Source organism: Mus caroli, unplaced genomic scaffold, assembly GCF_978045245.1.
Source record: "Mus caroli unplaced genomic scaffold, Mus_caroli_1 scaffold_15, whole genome shotgun sequence".
NCBI classification, from domain to species: domain Eukaryota; kingdom Metazoa; phylum Chordata; class Mammalia; order Rodentia; family Muridae; genus Mus; species Mus caroli.
In genome coordinates this window covers 102780436-102797142 of record NW_028227270.1, presented here as the reverse complement: position 1 = coordinate 102797142, position 16707 = coordinate 102780436, and the positions used below count along the sequence as shown (strand labels likewise).

Genomic DNA, 16707 nt, shown 5'->3' with positions numbered 1-16707 from the left:
AATACAACTCACAAAAAGCATCCATGAATTCTTTGTCATGTACAGATACTAGTTTGGGGAATATTATAGGTGGAATATAGCTTGTTCACCAAAGATTCTTGGATGGAAGTTTGCTCTCTACCTGGTGGTTTTGGAGTGGTGTGAATGTTAATAGATGAAAAGGTAATACTAGAAGACAATCAGGTGATGGAGAGCATCATCATCAGAAGCAACTCAACTTCTTCACCTGAGACCAAACCTACAAACCCACCAAATTTCAGTCATTGAATCTCCCCAACTGTGAGCAAAGGAAACTTGTTCATCAGGCAGCCAGCATCTGTGATTCTCTTATAGCAACACAAACTCAACTAACTCAGGGAGTCAGAGAAAAGCAGGGCAGGGTTCCTGTCAGAGCCAAGGACAGGAAAACCGTCTTTGACCTGATTTTTTTTACTTTAAACTTGTCTTGAATCTAATTGCTTTTTCATGTTCATGTTAAGCTGCAATCTCTAATGTCTTTTTGGTCATTAATTTAAATGTTTTGCCTGACTTAACTGGAGTGTTCACACTTCGATATAAATCTCCTTCATGGCACATTTCCATTTGTGTTGCCCACAGTGATTAGTGGGTCACTGTGGTCTGTGCTGTAAGAACAAGTCACTAGCCCAACTCTTCTGTCCTAATAGTCCCTCTCTGCTGTTCCATTAACACCTTTACTGTGGTTGTCACTGACATCCACCCTGTATACCCTTATGTTTCCATTTTCTGCCTGAGTTTAGGCAAAATAAGACTCAACACATTTGTATGAGTTCCAGGCAGGAGATTTCACATTGCCATTTCAACTAATTGATTCTTTCTTGAGTAACTCAGTGCTATTTTTAGCACAGTATCTGCTTCACAAAGGAATCAGTGAAAGGGAAGATGATGACTTTTAAAGGAGTTTTAAAAATCACGTGACACAGAACACACTTAAGTCATTTTCTTTCTTCCAGATTTATTGTCACTACTCATCTCCTTTCACAGTTGTGGGTTTGATTACATCCACATGGAATGTAAGTCCTACGACCATCCCACAAGAGATCTAGCAAGTTCTCTTAGCATGCTTGCTCAGATTCCATACACTCTGTGGTGGTTTGAAGATGCTTTGTCCATGAGAAGTGGCAGTATCAGGAGATATGGCACTATTGTAGGAGGCTTGGCCTTGATAGAGGAAGTGTGTCACGCTGTAGGTGGGCTTTGAGGACTCCAGTGCTCAAGCTCCACCCACTGTAGAAGAGTCAGTCTTCTCCTGGCTGCCTTCAGATCAATGTATCAAGATGTAGAACCCTTGGCTCCTTCTCCAGCTCTGCCCTATGTAGCACTCTAGGCTCTGGTTGTCTCCATTCCACTGTTACTGCTGTTCTTTGTGGTCATTTCATCATACTGCCATATCCAATTTACTTGTCTTCGGCTACAACTAGGCTTTACCAATAGCCTCTCATAGTCTTTCTTCATGGTCCCAAGCTCAACTTCTTTGCATGACCCCTTCATTCCTGGCCATCGTGTTGTTCTTTTAAATTATCAGTAGCTTTCTCTTTTCTAATTCCATTGCTGCCTAAGCTTGGCTGTCTTGGAACATGCTCTGTAGACTGACTTTAAACTGAGAGATCTGCTGAGTTTGGGGACTATAGGCATGTACCACTCCACCTGGACCTAAGCTTTTCTCTACATGTAACTTTCTCTGCCCTGGGATGGCTCTGAGCTTGTTTCTCTCTCCTAGAATTAAAGGCATCCCTGGGCTTAAATGTTTCATGTCCACTATGTCTCAAGATCCAGTTTAAAGTGTGAGTCATTTCTTGTCAAGATCCAGATCAAAAGCATGTATCTTCCAGCCTAAGGATTCTGATCACAGGTGTCCCCTCCATTTCTGGATCATAGTTTATTTCAGAGGAAAAAACTAAATGAAAACAATGATCAGGTAATAACACCTAACATGCTACAATGGTCCATGGGAAGTGGCATTATTGGAGGAGGTGTGGATTTGGGGGCTTGGTAAAGCAATGGAAAGCTCTAAGTAGGGCTTAATGAGCCACGCTGTAGAAACACAGAAGACAGGTTTCCTGAGGGTGTTTTGAACTGTGTGGCCAGCTTACAGTTTCAGAAGTTCAGTCCATTATCATCATGGCAGGAAACATGGTAGCATCCAGGAAGACTCAGTGTTGGAGAAACAGTAAAGAGTTCTTGACCGGAAGGCAGCCAAAGGAAGATTGGCTCTTCTATAATGAGCGGAGCCTGAGCACTACTAGGAGCCTTCAAAGCCCACCTACACAGTGACATGCTTCTTCTAACAAGGCCACACCTCCTAATAATGCCACTTTCCGTGGGCCAAGCATAGTCAAACCACCACACATTCTAATACACATTGAGTAAGAATGAACACATCAGCATGGAGCCAGTTAATCTCCCACTTGGCTAGTGAGTCTACAAGGTAATCCATAATAAAAGCATCCCTTCCTAACAGGCAATTTCCTTCTTGGATAATCTAAAATTTTAATAAATGCAAAAGAAAGGCTATATGCACAAATGGAGGTTGACAGTGGCACAAAGTTCCCTATAGCTATGTGAGTTGGAAACTGGACAACAAATGAACCTAAGTTGCAATAGAAAAATGGCCTGAAGGGAGCAGGAAAAGATGAAAACGGGGTTCTTAGTCATTCTGGGCAAGGAGGATAGACACTTGCTGCTGTATATATGATATCTATTCAGCTAGCCTCCTCATGGCTACTTTTATTCCCTGAGACGCAGACCTCAGTATGGGCTGAAATGAGATTAGCCTACAGGGCTAGTCCTGGGCTCTTACATAATGTACCTCATTCTCATGACCTTTGTAATCAATACAGTACCAGTGATATGATGGGTGTGAATCTCTTTCTGGAGACGAAAGATCTACTGAAAGAAGGAAAAAAAAAGACCTGTAGGCCTTGCGGATGCATTTCCTGCTGGCTCAAGTTATCTTTATGGGCAATGTAAAGATTTTTCTGGACAAAAATCTTAGGGCAGACAGTTCAGTAACACTCTAATTAAACAAGAACATTGCTTCCCTTGGCCTTTGGAACCCAAACGTAGTGACAGAAGCAAATATACCTTGGGTTGATATTCTCACCTGGGGATCTGGCATGGGGAAAAATGCAGTAGAGTTCATGAGGGCACTATTTGGCCACATAGGCTGCTCAAAATTTGGCAAAGGAGCCTCTGGCTGTGTTAGGGTTGCTGTGGCTTGAATGCTTGTGTTCCTCCCACATCTGTACTAAAACCGAATTCCCCAAGGATTGGTATAAATAAGGGCCTCTGGAAATTGGTTAGAGCAGAACACTGGTGTCCGTACAAATGAAAACCCAAAGTGCCCGTGAGGACTCAGGAGACAAGCAACAGTGAATGAGGGGTGAGCCTCTGTTACAACTAAATTTGATGCCTCGACCTTAGACTTCTAGAATCATGAGAAAAAAAGTCTACTGTTTGTTACTCACCAAGTCTATGGTATTTTTGTTTTAGCAACCCAAATCGACCAAAACTGGGGTGAAGTGAGGAGCTGCCAACTGGAGATGAAAAAGTGTCTTAAATTTGAATGTATACAAGAAATCATCTATGGAAAATTGTAAAACTGCAGATTCCATTCAGGGACCTGCTGAAGTCAGATATTCTGAGTTTTCAACTTTCCAGATGCTATCTGGTATTTCCTTCTGAAGGGGAGATTGTCTAGTGAAGCACTGTCTGAATCTCGAAGGGCCATTTCCAATGCTGCGTCTCCTCACCAGAACTCATCACAATGCCTGTGTGCATTATGAACTCCTCTGAGAACTATGCTATGCTACTTGATGGGAGATGTAAAAGAATAAGCTCTCAATCACATTAATATAAAGGAAAATATTTGGAAATTTATACCTGAGTTCCAAGCCATTAAGAAACTGATGTTGACACTTGTTTTTTATCTTCTTAGCAAATCTATAGCTTTTGAATTAAATGAAGAGCAGAGGGGGGATTGGACAAGAAAGCTAGAAAATTATTAGAGAAAGTTCTTGTTGGTTAAGTTAATTTATCAACTGAAAAGGGGAGAGAAGGAACTACCTAGATCTATGTGAGGCATATAAGATTAGGAACTTCATTTGGACTAGGTGTGTTACACTTAAAGGCCTTGCTCTCGTTCTCACTCCTCAAATCACTGGGAAAGCAGGTGTCTCTTACGGATGAACAGGCTTATTAGTCATTTAAAAACACTAAAAACCTTGGGCTGAAGTCAGCATGTTTATCATGTGAAGAGTGGGTTCTGCAAGGGGAACAGCTTTTTAGCCTTTATACTAGCTTATGCCCATAGAAATGTGTATACAGATTTATTCTAATGTGTTCATTGTCAAGGCCACCGCTTTTGAGAAAAGTTATAAGCTGAGGACATTAGAACTGTCATCTTCATCTCAAAGTTGACCAAACTTTTAAAGACAATTTTGTTTGCTTCCAGCCATCTGTTCACTCTCCCACATGACAGTAGCTTCTGCAATGTGGTAGAACTCAGGAAGCTTGCCCACCACGAGTATTGCCTAGGAGCACCACAGACTGTAGAGCAATGGTTCTCCACATTCCCTAATTCTATGACCCTTTAATACAGTTCCTCAGGTTGTGCTGATCCCCATCTATAAAATAACTTTCATAACTAATTTATAACTAATTTTGCTACTGCTAATGAATTATAATATAAATATTTTTGAAGATAGAGGTTTGCCAAAAGGGTTGTGTTCCATACGTTGAGAACCATTGATGTAGAATGTCACCTAATCATGCTAAGGTCAGCTTTGGGCTGGGTGCTGGTGAACTGATTTAAAGGTGATGTCTGACATTGCTATTCAAGTAGTGCTCATTAACTGCCATTGATTGAAGTCACTATGAACATAAGAAACTTTCTTCTTCTTATCCTTACCATCCTTGGATTCCTCACAGGATACTAAACCATTCCTGTTTTCCTGGAAATTCCCTTATTTAACACTGAAGGTATGCTATGTCTTGGGAAATATCTTAGTTTCCAAAAAACCAGGAGGGTTCCATCTTTGGTTAGTGAATTCTAGGTGTTAAGAAATCGTGTACGGATATGCAAGAATCAAAAAAGTCTAAATAAACCCAGAGTAGAACTTCCTTGTCTAGTGTTGATTTGGATCTTAAATAAGAGGAAGTTTCAGATGGGTAGCTAAACTCACCGATACAGCTTGATATTAAGGCAAATGAGGGAACCTTTCCCCAACTCAGCTGACATATAGCTGGGAGGTTTCACATAAGTGAATTCACCATTTCCCTTTCAGGACCACTGACATCTTAAAGATGACTTCAAAGGGAGAAGTGTTTGGTTCCAATTCTGTGTCTGGCATGACCTTGTCTAAGAATGCAAATATACTTAAGGTGATACCGGTTGGAACATTTGCCAAAGGGACCAAAGGATAAAGAAGCTCATGCCTTCCACTGTCCCCACTGACTCATCCAGGCCACATCCAGGCCACAACATGCTGGGTTGACATGGGAACAACAGAGCCAAGAAGTCAAGGTCTAAATCCTAAACTCATACTTTAACCTAACATCTGAACAAAATGGAGAAAGCCTTGCTACACCACAGGCCAGCACTGACTTTAAACCCCTAGGCTAACAGGCACTAAAATCCCAGCCCTGACCTACAATGAAAGTATAAAAAGACTTCTCTCCTTCAGTCTGACTTTGGAGCCCATCTTAACCAAGCAGAATTAATTCACAGCCCAGGAGCTCCACAAGCTGATGTTTATTTATAATATTCAATATTCCCATAAGCACACATGTTCCAAATGGAAGGGTGCATTTTGATAATGCCTGTTTCTTCATTAAGATTTCATCATCCACCTACATTAAGAAGCCAGGCCCCACACTTTGTTACTTTTGCTTTTACCTTGTGTATTCCTGCTTTATTTGCTTAATCTCAAGTTCTTGGCTTCCCAGGCACTCAAATTTGAAACAAGCAAAGTTCATGCATTAGTGTATCCTGAGCATGCATGATTTATGAATGGCAAGGTACTTGGCACAATTTAATGGTATAAGAGAGACTTTGTTTTAAACATTAAAATGAAAGTTAAGACGTAGCAACAATGGTGGGATATCAGAACACATAGAGTGCATGGAGGGTCAAGGGTCATTAGTTCTTGGTTGTCCTTTAGTGTATATTAGTGTGACATTCTAACCAGTTTGATAAGTCAAATAAACACCGACCACTTAACCAATTTAAAAGTAATTTGAATTGTTATTCTGAGGACTTATTCAGACAAACCTTCATCCTGTAAAACAAAATAACTGCTTACATTTACATAAGTGAAGAAGTCAAACTATTTTCAGTAACCTCAGAGTAGATAGCTGGGTTTTTTGTTGTTGGTTGTTTTGTTGTTGTTGTTGTTGTTTGGTTAGTTTGGTTTGGTAGGAGACATAATATTCTTATTCAGAACAGTTTTCACTATAATTATTTTTTCTTTGGTGAATAATTTGGAAATCAACCAGTGTTGATGGTATCAAACTTTTAAAGAAAAGTTAAACTTTTCAAAATATACAGAATAACTTCTCCAATAAAATTACAGTATACCTTCTACTAAAAACTCAAATAATATACTTTTTAACACTTATATCAGTAGCAAAATAATCATTAAGTTCATCCTCAAATGATACTTTGTATTTGTAGTGTCCCAACCACTAACACAGATGTAAATAACCTCCAAACTTGCCTTGTTTGTGGGAAAATTGAAGATCTTGTCAGATTACAACTGTGTCTTCAAATAACAACACAGTGATTCCACATTTAAATGATGGTGTGTCCCACAATGATCTTGCTTCTATAAGTGCTTCTAAAGGGCCTGAAAGGCTTTGGTGTTCATGAGAAATAATGCAGGTTGATAAAACCAAGGCTTGAGCCAGCGTATAAACAACTGGAAATGCAGCTTTCTGCAGAAGCCTTTCGCCTCCTTCATGGCAGAAGCAACCCTAAACCACATTCCCCACTCAGTGCGCATTTTTTTTTTGGTCCATTTTAGAAAACTCATCCCATGAATAGAACATCACCCAGCATCTGGGCATGATGGTTACCTTGTAGATTTTGCAATGGCAGAGTCATAATGCCTCCAGCTGCAGCTGCTGCTACCAGCCCTTGGATGTTTGTGAGATTTGCGGTGGGCAGTGTGAGGACCAGGCCTTGCTGACCACCTAGCTGTCCCGCCATGTTGAATGGGATGAGGATAGGCTGGTTGAGGGCTGGGGGGCCTCCGGGCATCACCCCGGCCACAGCAGAGGCTAACTGCTGTGCCGTCAGAAGAGGCTGCAAGACAAAAGAAAGCTGGCTCACTTTCTATCAGAACAAGACATGGCCTTTCAGAGCACAATCCCTCCATCATATCAGGTCAGAAAGTTCCTAAGAAGTGGAAAAGAAGCGTACCCCATCCGAGAAGGGAAGTGTATGAGGAGGAAATTACATTTTGACATTATGTTTCACTAATTTCTTTGAAAAAAATTTCAATTTCTTTTAGAATCTCTGTGGAGCTTTAATACCCTTTGAAGAAATACTGTACCTTTACATATTGCAAATTGAGTTGAAATTTCATTTGATCTTGTTTTGCATATATTTAAAGTACTCAGTTAATTTATTCTATATTGTCCCAGAAAGAAGTCATTGATATTGATAGGGTTTTTATTACATTTGGGTTCAAAAGGTTTTTAAGTATTACATTAACAAATACAGTGTAAAAGATTTTCTTGATGCTAGGCCTTTAGTGATGCCTTCCTACACCTCTGTGGCTGGAGGGCATGGATACTAGCAGAATCCTTTGGAAAGCAACTGGAAATACATGCATATGAGGAATGGTAAATATTTGTGTCCCCATTTGACTCAGAATATATTCTAAGATGTAACTTCATGATAGAATTCAAAGGAAAAAGAGAGCAATGCAAGAAATTATACAATACACTTTAAATCACATAAATGTTGAAGCAGTTCATGTTATAATGCCATCCTGATGAGACACTGTCTAGTCATCAAAATGGCTTATTTAGGTTCCTATTTAGGAAAGTTAAAAAAAACTGTTTTCTGGGGGACTAGAGAGATGGCTCAGTGGTTAAGAACACTCACTGCTTTTCCAAAGGTCCTGAGTTCAAGTCCTAGCACTCACATGACAGCTCACGATTGTCTGATGCTATCTTTTGGTATGCAGATGTACATGCAGAAAAATACATGTATGTGTATATACACACACAAATAAATAAACAGACAGACATACAGATAGATAGATAGATAAATAGTACATGTATGTGCATACACACATAAATAAATAAATAGATAAATAATACATGTATGTGTATATAAATAAATAAATAAAATGTTACTGACATGAAAATAAATAAGATAGTAAATGAGTGGTTGCTATTAAAATAGCATAAGTATATCTAAAAGTTCTCTATATGTATATATGTATAATGCCAAGTTCTAAAATAGAATAGAAATAAAATACTTATACTTTAAGATCAAATGCTAAAAAGTCCCTTTCTGTTAATTCTTTCTTACTCTTCCCCCAAATAAGATGTTACTATATATACCATGAGTATGTCCAGTCTTGATTTTATGGTAACGATTTGGTATGAAAGGCAGCAGTAGAGCACAAATCTTGTTTGAGTCCTGGGCTAGGGTCTTCACTGGAGGAACATACTAAGATTTTAGTTCTAGATGGCTATATGCCAGCAAAGGCCATTTGACCTTAGAGTCTTTAAACCAGGGCATCTTGCAGAAGCTAGGGAATAAAATATAATCCCACAGCTTTCCTCTACAGGATTCAAAATGAAACTTTATGTAGAACTGACTTTCCTTTTGATGGAACATAGAAAAAGTATTTAAATACAGACAGATTATAATCACCAGGCTCTATTGTGATGTTGCAATTATCCCAGGAATGGGACTTTGAGAGTTTTATAGTTTGCTGGAATTTCCATATCTTGTGCCTGGAGAAGTCAAGTTTAAGACCAGATAGACTGTTCCAGAGTCATCTTTCTTTACCCTCCTTCTCCCATACAAGGAGCAGATTCAGAGACATAGGGTTTCTGCATTTGAAGAATGATGGTAAGAGTGGGTGCATCCCCTGTCCATCCCTCTAGAGTACCCTAAAGATCCTTGCAAAGGAAGCTCTGGGCCCTCTAGAGTACCCTCCAGATCCTTGCAAAGGAAGCTCCGGGCTCCCAATGGATTTGTTTACTTTACAAATTCACACCAATAACTTTGCCTCTCCTTTTAAAAAATACAAAATTACTCTAAAGAACAATCATTAGACTTGGGGAATAATAGTGAAATTGTAGCCTGGTTCCAAGGTTCCTAGTAAGGTAAGCAGCCAACTGATATGATACTTCAAGGGAAGATATGTAGTAGCTCTCACATTGTACACAGGTTTGGAGGCTTGACAGGCAAAATTTTAAGATTGGATTTTGGGCTTAAGATAGGGTATGGCTGCTCCTGGTTGTTACAGAGCAGTGCTTCTTCACTGCCTGAGTCTGTCATTCTACTAAGAATTAGAATATTGAAACATGTTAGGAATCCTGTGCTTCCAGGCATATCTGTGCACACACATAGGCAAAACATGAGGGCCTGGCACAAGGAAGTCAATGGTTCAAGTTTTATGAGCTCTCTCTAGGTCTGTCTTCCATTAGACACTGACCATTCTTCATGTCTATCAATATGAAATGGTTTGGGCTCTGAGGTGGATGATGGGACCTAAGGCCATTGAAAGATTTCATGGTGACTAGAGTGTCAAGTCTGATCGAAGCTTTGCACTTGGGCAAGTGCTCCTTGTACTGAAAGTGGTTCATTTCCAGGAACAACAGGAACAGCAATGGGGAGGGGAACACCCAGATATTTCGCTCCATAAAAGCAAGATGAACTCTGAAAGTTTCACAGGAGATGGCAGAGGTTAAAGAAAGCCCAGCCTTTTATAATTGTGTTCTACATCTCCATATAACCCACGCCAGGCTGGAAAAAACAAATATTGGACTTTAAAAAATAATGAATGTATTTCTTTATTAATGCAAGAGCTATGCGTGATGTACAGTATTGTCAAACCCAATAAGCTGAACTAGCATTAAAATTGCATTAACTTTTTTATATTAAATCACATCTTGTATTTCAAAAATGGCTATAGTAAGGTTGAAATAACTTAATTTTCTTCACACTCCAGTCATTAAAGTTTTACTTTCGAGAAAACTGCATGTTAGCCCACAGCCTAGATGGAGAAGGTTTTAAAGGGAAAAAAAACCATTTCCACATGATTAAAACCTTCCTTTCCTTTAAGAAGAGACTTTTGCAAACACATATTTTCTTGAGAGTACTTAATAAATAATGTAGTCATATAGCTTCCCATACAAGAATTTATCACCATCTTTGCCCTGTTGAAGTTAATTGGATTTAACTCATTATTATTTATTTGGTTATTTATATGGTAAAACCATCTTAAATGCAGCCTAATGCAAAACAGTTGAAAGATACTGACCTGTGGCCCAACTGGAAAGGTGGGATGGGTCTGACAGGCCTGGTGCTGGTCAGGAGTTCCTGGATCTGGTAGGACTGTGTTTCCTCTGGCCCCTAGAATTCAAATGAGAAAAGTTCCCTTAGTATAAAGTCCAGCCTGGGGACAACATATTTCTGTGATGTCATAGGACAGACACTAAGGAATAGATGTTTGTGAAAGAGTAACTCTTCAATAGTTTTCAAATCACTTGACAATGGCAGAGAATGATACAATGGTACATTCAGGATGACCAATGTCAACAGGAGGTAGAAAGAACAGACAGTAGAAAAAGGTATACTGTCATACACACACACACACACATATATATATATATATATATATATATATATATATATATATACCAAAAATCTTAACATTAGACATCAGTTTGGAAAGCATATTCCAGTTCAATGTGTGTATGTGCACATGCACTCATGCATGTGTATGAAACTGTGTGTGTTATGCAGAGGTGAGTAATAGTTAAGCTAACTGTCCAAAGCCTTATTACAATCTCAGGCAGAGAAAAAGAAATGTCTCACCATCAATTCACAGAGACCCACATCTGTAGGCACTGAGCACATCATATTCCCCAGCTGAGATCCCGTTGGATTCCTAGCACTTTGACAGCACATCTCTAAGGCCTTGGGGTATTGTCTGTATGCTTGTGTGCTTTGTTTCAGGGCAAACCTCAGTGTTTAAGATGATGGTGGAAGCAATAACTACTTAAATAAAAAATAAACAACACAATGGGAGCCATTTCTGAAGTGTCCCCAGTGAACGCTCCTGTTTTCTTGGAGTTCCTAATGGAGTGGCTGAAATCCAGTCCCTATCAAGCCTGAACAAGATCCACTTTCCAGGTGATTTTCCTATAAATAGCAAGTGGAAGAGATTTCAAACTCTGTTTACTGGCATGCTGTGGCCAACCAATGAAAAAAAGATATGATTCTGTCATGCTTATAAATTTTAAAGAAGGTATTATTGGCTCATTTAAAACAAATTCTTCTATATAGTCTCCTAAGGGACAGACTTATAAATAATGGAAATGTGGAAAAAATACTTCAGCACATTAAGCTACAAATAAAATTGACTGCTACATATTATTCAATTGACTTCTATCTCCACAGTGATGTGTCAATCATAATAGCATTTTATAATAGGATTAAGTAATAAATGTGCAAAGCCATTATACAGAAATTTGAAAATCTGATTAATTTGTAATTTTTTGTGCAGAAAGTCAGGAATGGACATTGCTTGGGGAATACTTACAAGTATTCTATTGAAATTTCTAAATTGATTTGGAGCAAACTAATAAAAAACATAGACTTGCTGACATTTTATAAACTGAATTCTGTCAAGATATGTTTGGCATTATAATGATCACTGTCATCTAATAACAAGAGTTAAAGGACATATTAGAAGATACCAGAAGATACCAACAATCCCCATGTATGCAAAAGAACTTTCCTCTAAATTTTTCACGTGGTTTATTTATTATGTTTGAAAGCCAGGGCATGTTAAGCTAGACAGCGCTTTATGTAATATAAACCTCATGATCTCCACTCAGCTCTCAAATAGTGATTTTGGTCAAATATTAAGATTAGGCTAATTTGCAAATGGCTAAAATATTGATGGTTAGAAAAACATGGCTTGCTTCCTTAAGTTTATCAGGCCTAGACTTTTAGACCAAACTCTGAAACAAAAGTTTTACCACATACAGAAAAGTAGAAAGTCCTTTAAAACAACTAAATATACACCTTGCCATTAAAATGTTTTATAGCAAGACAGGCCCCTTTGTATCATGTTTTGTTCATGTGTTCAGAACCCACTTCTTCTTCTGTTCTCAACAGATCCCATTGCAGTGCTGAGGACTGATCGCATCCAGGCACTGTGCTAACAGAAGTGTATGTCTGTTCTCTATATCTCTATACAGATTACATTTGCTTATATATATATATATATATATATATATATATATTTTGGTGCTCTGAGATCCTAACTGGTACACAGCAGCTTGTTCTGAGAATGGCTATTCTCAAAAACCATGTTAAACACAATCTTGGCCAATTCCACACAATTTCATGTGTAAAATGACGTATTTCACAGGCTCTAGAGGAGATTATGTATGCTTCTCTGCTTGGATCAAAAAGCAATGTTTCTTCTTAATGTGCATCTCCATTTTCCCCAAACGCAGGTATCACTCTTAACCTTGTAGGACCATAACCTAATCTGTTGGAAGGCAGTTCCTATACAGAGGCCTTCCTGTACAACCAGAGGGGAATCCCGCAGTCAGAATGAGTAAAAAAAAGCATTGGCTAAAGGTTTTAGTGATTTGAAACAATACTTACTGTATGACAGCAGAGAATTTGAGGTTAGGTATTTCCATGGCATATCAAGCAAGCATAAACATGGGTTGAGCAGGTATTCTGTTGAGGTTTGGTCTGTTGCAATATAATGCAATACTAAGTATGGGCTGGGGTTGGGGTCCAGACCTGGTTGTCCCTGATAAGAGAGTCCAAGAGTCCACAGGTAGACCCAAATGAGGCTCTGTGACCTTGCCTCAAGTTATTTCTGATTGATGAATAAAGATGCCCATGAATAAATACAGCCTATAGCTGGGCAGAATTGAGATAGGCAAGGCTTGGTCTTCCCGGCCTTGGAGTCAGAGGAGACCACAAGGAGAGAGAGAAGAAGGTGGACAGAGGAGAAAAATGCCATGAGTTAGGAGTCAAGAAAGCATGGCCATTTGCAGTTAAGAGCAGCTCAGATGAAAAATAGTAAGTCATAACTCGGGATCATATCTGCCCAGCTATAGTGCTGATTGCAGCGTATTGTAAATAATAAAAGTTGTGTGTCTTTTATCTGGGAACTAAATGACCAAACTCGGGGTAGAAGACCCAGATTGAGATGAAATATTTCCTAAAGTGTGTGTTTTGACCAGGAAGCCTAGGAAACACAGTATACCACTGGAGACCAGGAGTTCCAAAGTAGCCCTCTGTAGTGAATGGTTCATGCTTTAAAACTTTTGTAGTTAGCAAATGCTAAATGTTAAAAACAATAATGTGTTTTGTGATGTTTTCCTAAAAATGCAATGTGCTTTGATTATATTCACCCCACTTCACTTCTTTCTCTTCTCCTCCGTCCTCTGTTCCCTCATCCTCTTGCTGCTTGTCCTCGTTTGACTGTGAGTTCAGCATATCATACACACTTGGTGACTATTCAGTCAATACGAATAGAGGATTGGCTTGAGAGAAATGTTGCCATCCACTTGATGACTTACTACTGTTTAGCATAAACCTTGGGAATATCTTTCAATTATTAGCTTACTGACAAGTTCTGTTTCAATCCCAAATGACATATATAGCATGTATCTAGAATGTCCCTACAGCCTATGTTAAAAGCCTTGTGGTCTACCTATGACAGGATGAGGAAGTGGTAGAATGTTTGTTTGTTTGTTTGTTTGTTTACCTTTTCAGGGTTTATTCATCTGCTAATGTCCAGTCTCCATCTAGACAAAGACAATTAGAAGACAACCAGTTGCTTTTCCATGATCAATTCCATATGAATAACCAAAAGATTCCTCCTCAACGCTTTTTCATGTTTTAATAAGAAGCTATAAATAAATAAAGCTTTAAAGCTCCTGGGTTCAAGTGAAACAGTTCCAGTTCTCACGTTGGCTGGACAGTTCTGTGGTTCCTGCCTCCCACTCTAGGAGAGGGTGTCTGCAGGGCTGCAGGGTGCCTCGGGACTGGATTATTAGCTTGTGTTTGCATGGCCTTTCAGCCCCAAGGAGTGCCCCTGTAGACAGAATCCTTGGAGTTGGAGGGACGGGGAATCACCCCATTCTGAGATGCTGTATCAGGAAGCTGTGCCCCAAAGCAGGTAGCCTGAGCCCTAGGCAGGGGTGGGCAGTTGAGGGAATGAGGATGCCTCAACCTGGCGCTGGTTTGAGATGGGAGGGAATATTTGTCAAATGCAGCAAAGATTGAGAAGAGACCTGTGCTTCGGTGTGAGTCAGGATGGCAGTGAGTACTTTAAAACATATTCCAGTATGTATAGAACAGATCCAAATTCAGGTCATGTACACAGAAGGTTGTGAAGGGTATGTGGAACTGGGGTGTTCCTGACCGAAGTGGCAGTAACCAACATGACCTGTAAAAGATCTCAGGGTTTCCCCAAATGCCCCAGGCTCCCTGAACATTTATGGAGGACGGACAAGCAGAAGGAAGCTGAACCGTATTGGGAACGCCCTTGTAAAGGATGGTGGGATGCTGGTAACTTCCTCATGCTCTCTTTGTTTTCTGGCCACCATAATTCTGGTATTTGTGGGGGCCAGTCTATGATATGCTGCCTTGCTGAGGTCCCCAAACAAAGGAGCAAACTGGTTATTGGCTGAAAGCTCTAAAACAATAAGCCAAAATGTACCTTCCCTATCAGGTTCTTTGCCACAGTAACAAAAACCTGCCTGGACAGATATAGGAAGCAGTTTGGTATAAAAATTAAAGGCAAGGTTTCTTACAGTTTAAACACAACCAGGTTTAAATTTAAATCTTCCCCCTTACTAGGAGTGTGGATTTGGAATTGTTTTCCAATTACTTATTCATCAGCTTTCTCTTATGAAAGTCAGGGATGATGACAGAACCTCCTTCACAGGTTGGCTGCTGTGAGTGCCATATAGATAACATCCATGTAAATTCACCGAAACCCTGCAAGTTTGCTATATCAATGCTACATCTGTCGATTATTATACCTTAACAATGTTTATATTTAAAGTAATATTTCATATTATTTAATTTGTTTATAATGTTCAACCATATGTTTATAAACATAAAGCCAACTAATACATATTCCAATCTCTATGTGTGCAGACCTTGGAAATATCTTATACACAGCCAATGGTATTCACTGACCTTAATTATGTACTGTGCACCATAAGATCCATGTTTGGAATGGAATTCAGGAGTTGGGTCTCTCAGAGCTCACAAAATGTGATGTTTACAAGTAGTCTTCCCCCAGTATCCAGAGAGCTATTTTACAGACCCTTGTAGATACCAAAATCTGAGGATATTCAAATCTCTTATCTCAATCTGCAGAACATCTACACATAACCTATACATATTCTCTTATTTGCTTTAAATTACTCCCAGATTACTCATAATGTTGATGCAATGAGCATGCTAAGTAAATTTTATGTTATATTGTTTAAGGAGTTACGACAACAAAAAAGTTTATATATGTTTAAGAGTTTCCCAAATAGTTTCAATCTACAGTTGGCATTTTTCAAATCTGTAGATGAGATGGTGATGATATGGGGGTCTCATTATTGGCTCCTGGTCTAGAGTAACACACAGAAAATGTGGTACCAAGAGTCTAGCAGGTAGCTTCTGCATTCTCCCACAGGTCATGGCTCCCACAAGTGCCCCCCACCCCAAGTTTGTGAGTCATTATTGGAGTTTCTTTAAGCCCACAGAAAGCTAGGGACAGAGAGTGGAAGATGGTATTTGTATGGGCATTTCTTAAACTCCATGAGGGTTAAAGATGGCATGAATAATGGTGGCTTCACTGATATCTAGGAGAGTTTATGTTTTCTTTCCTCTGGACACAACACATGACTTGCACCACCAAATGCCAACTGTGTGACTGTATGTCACTGGCATTACATACCACTCGCATAATTTTACAAAACACTGGCTTCAAGTGCAGGCATTGGGCCATCATCAGTGTGACCCCTCCTGCCTTCCCACTTTCCTCACTCTGCATGTTCTCTCATCATGATCAGATTGAGATTTTCATCTTGGAAAGGGAAAGAATTAATTGCAGATACACATTATGTAATTGCAGTCTATTTGCAGATCACCCATGAAGTGGAAAGCAAGTGTTAAAGTCTCACGGTATGGAATTTTAAATTAAGGATCTTTGTCAGGACCCCTCATTCTCAGCTCCACATTTCCTACTGACTTTCAAATCTGAGAGTCACAGTACTGCCTGCCTGTCTCTGTTTGGAAGATAAAGAAGGAGGCAAAGGAGAATGGAGAGAGAGAGAGAGAGAGAGAGAGAGAGAGAGAGAGAGAGAGAGAGAGAGAGAGAGAGAGAGAGAGAGCGCTAGCTTTTGGTTGACATAGTCCAGCCAGGCTTAGCATCTCTTAGCTGCACAGTAGATGTACAC

At 39.5% G+C, this 16707-nt stretch overlaps 1 protein-coding gene across 2 annotated transcripts in view; it reads right to left on the bottom strand.

The window, feature by feature from the left end:
- Pou6f2 (POU class 6 homeobox 2) overlaps positions 1 to 16707 on the bottom strand; it is a 507949-nt gene that overhangs the window by 252112 nt on the left and 239130 nt on the right. For both annotated transcript variants that reach the window (XM_021180807.2, XM_085830808.1), the window contains 2 exons: positions 10527 to 10618; positions 7093 to 7321 (listed from right to left, as the gene is read on the bottom strand). In XM_021180807.2, the coding sequence (XP_021036466.2) occupies positions 7093 to 7321; positions 10527 to 10618 (321 nt within the window). The remainder of the gene's footprint in view (positions 1 to 7092; positions 7322 to 10526; positions 10619 to 16707) is intronic.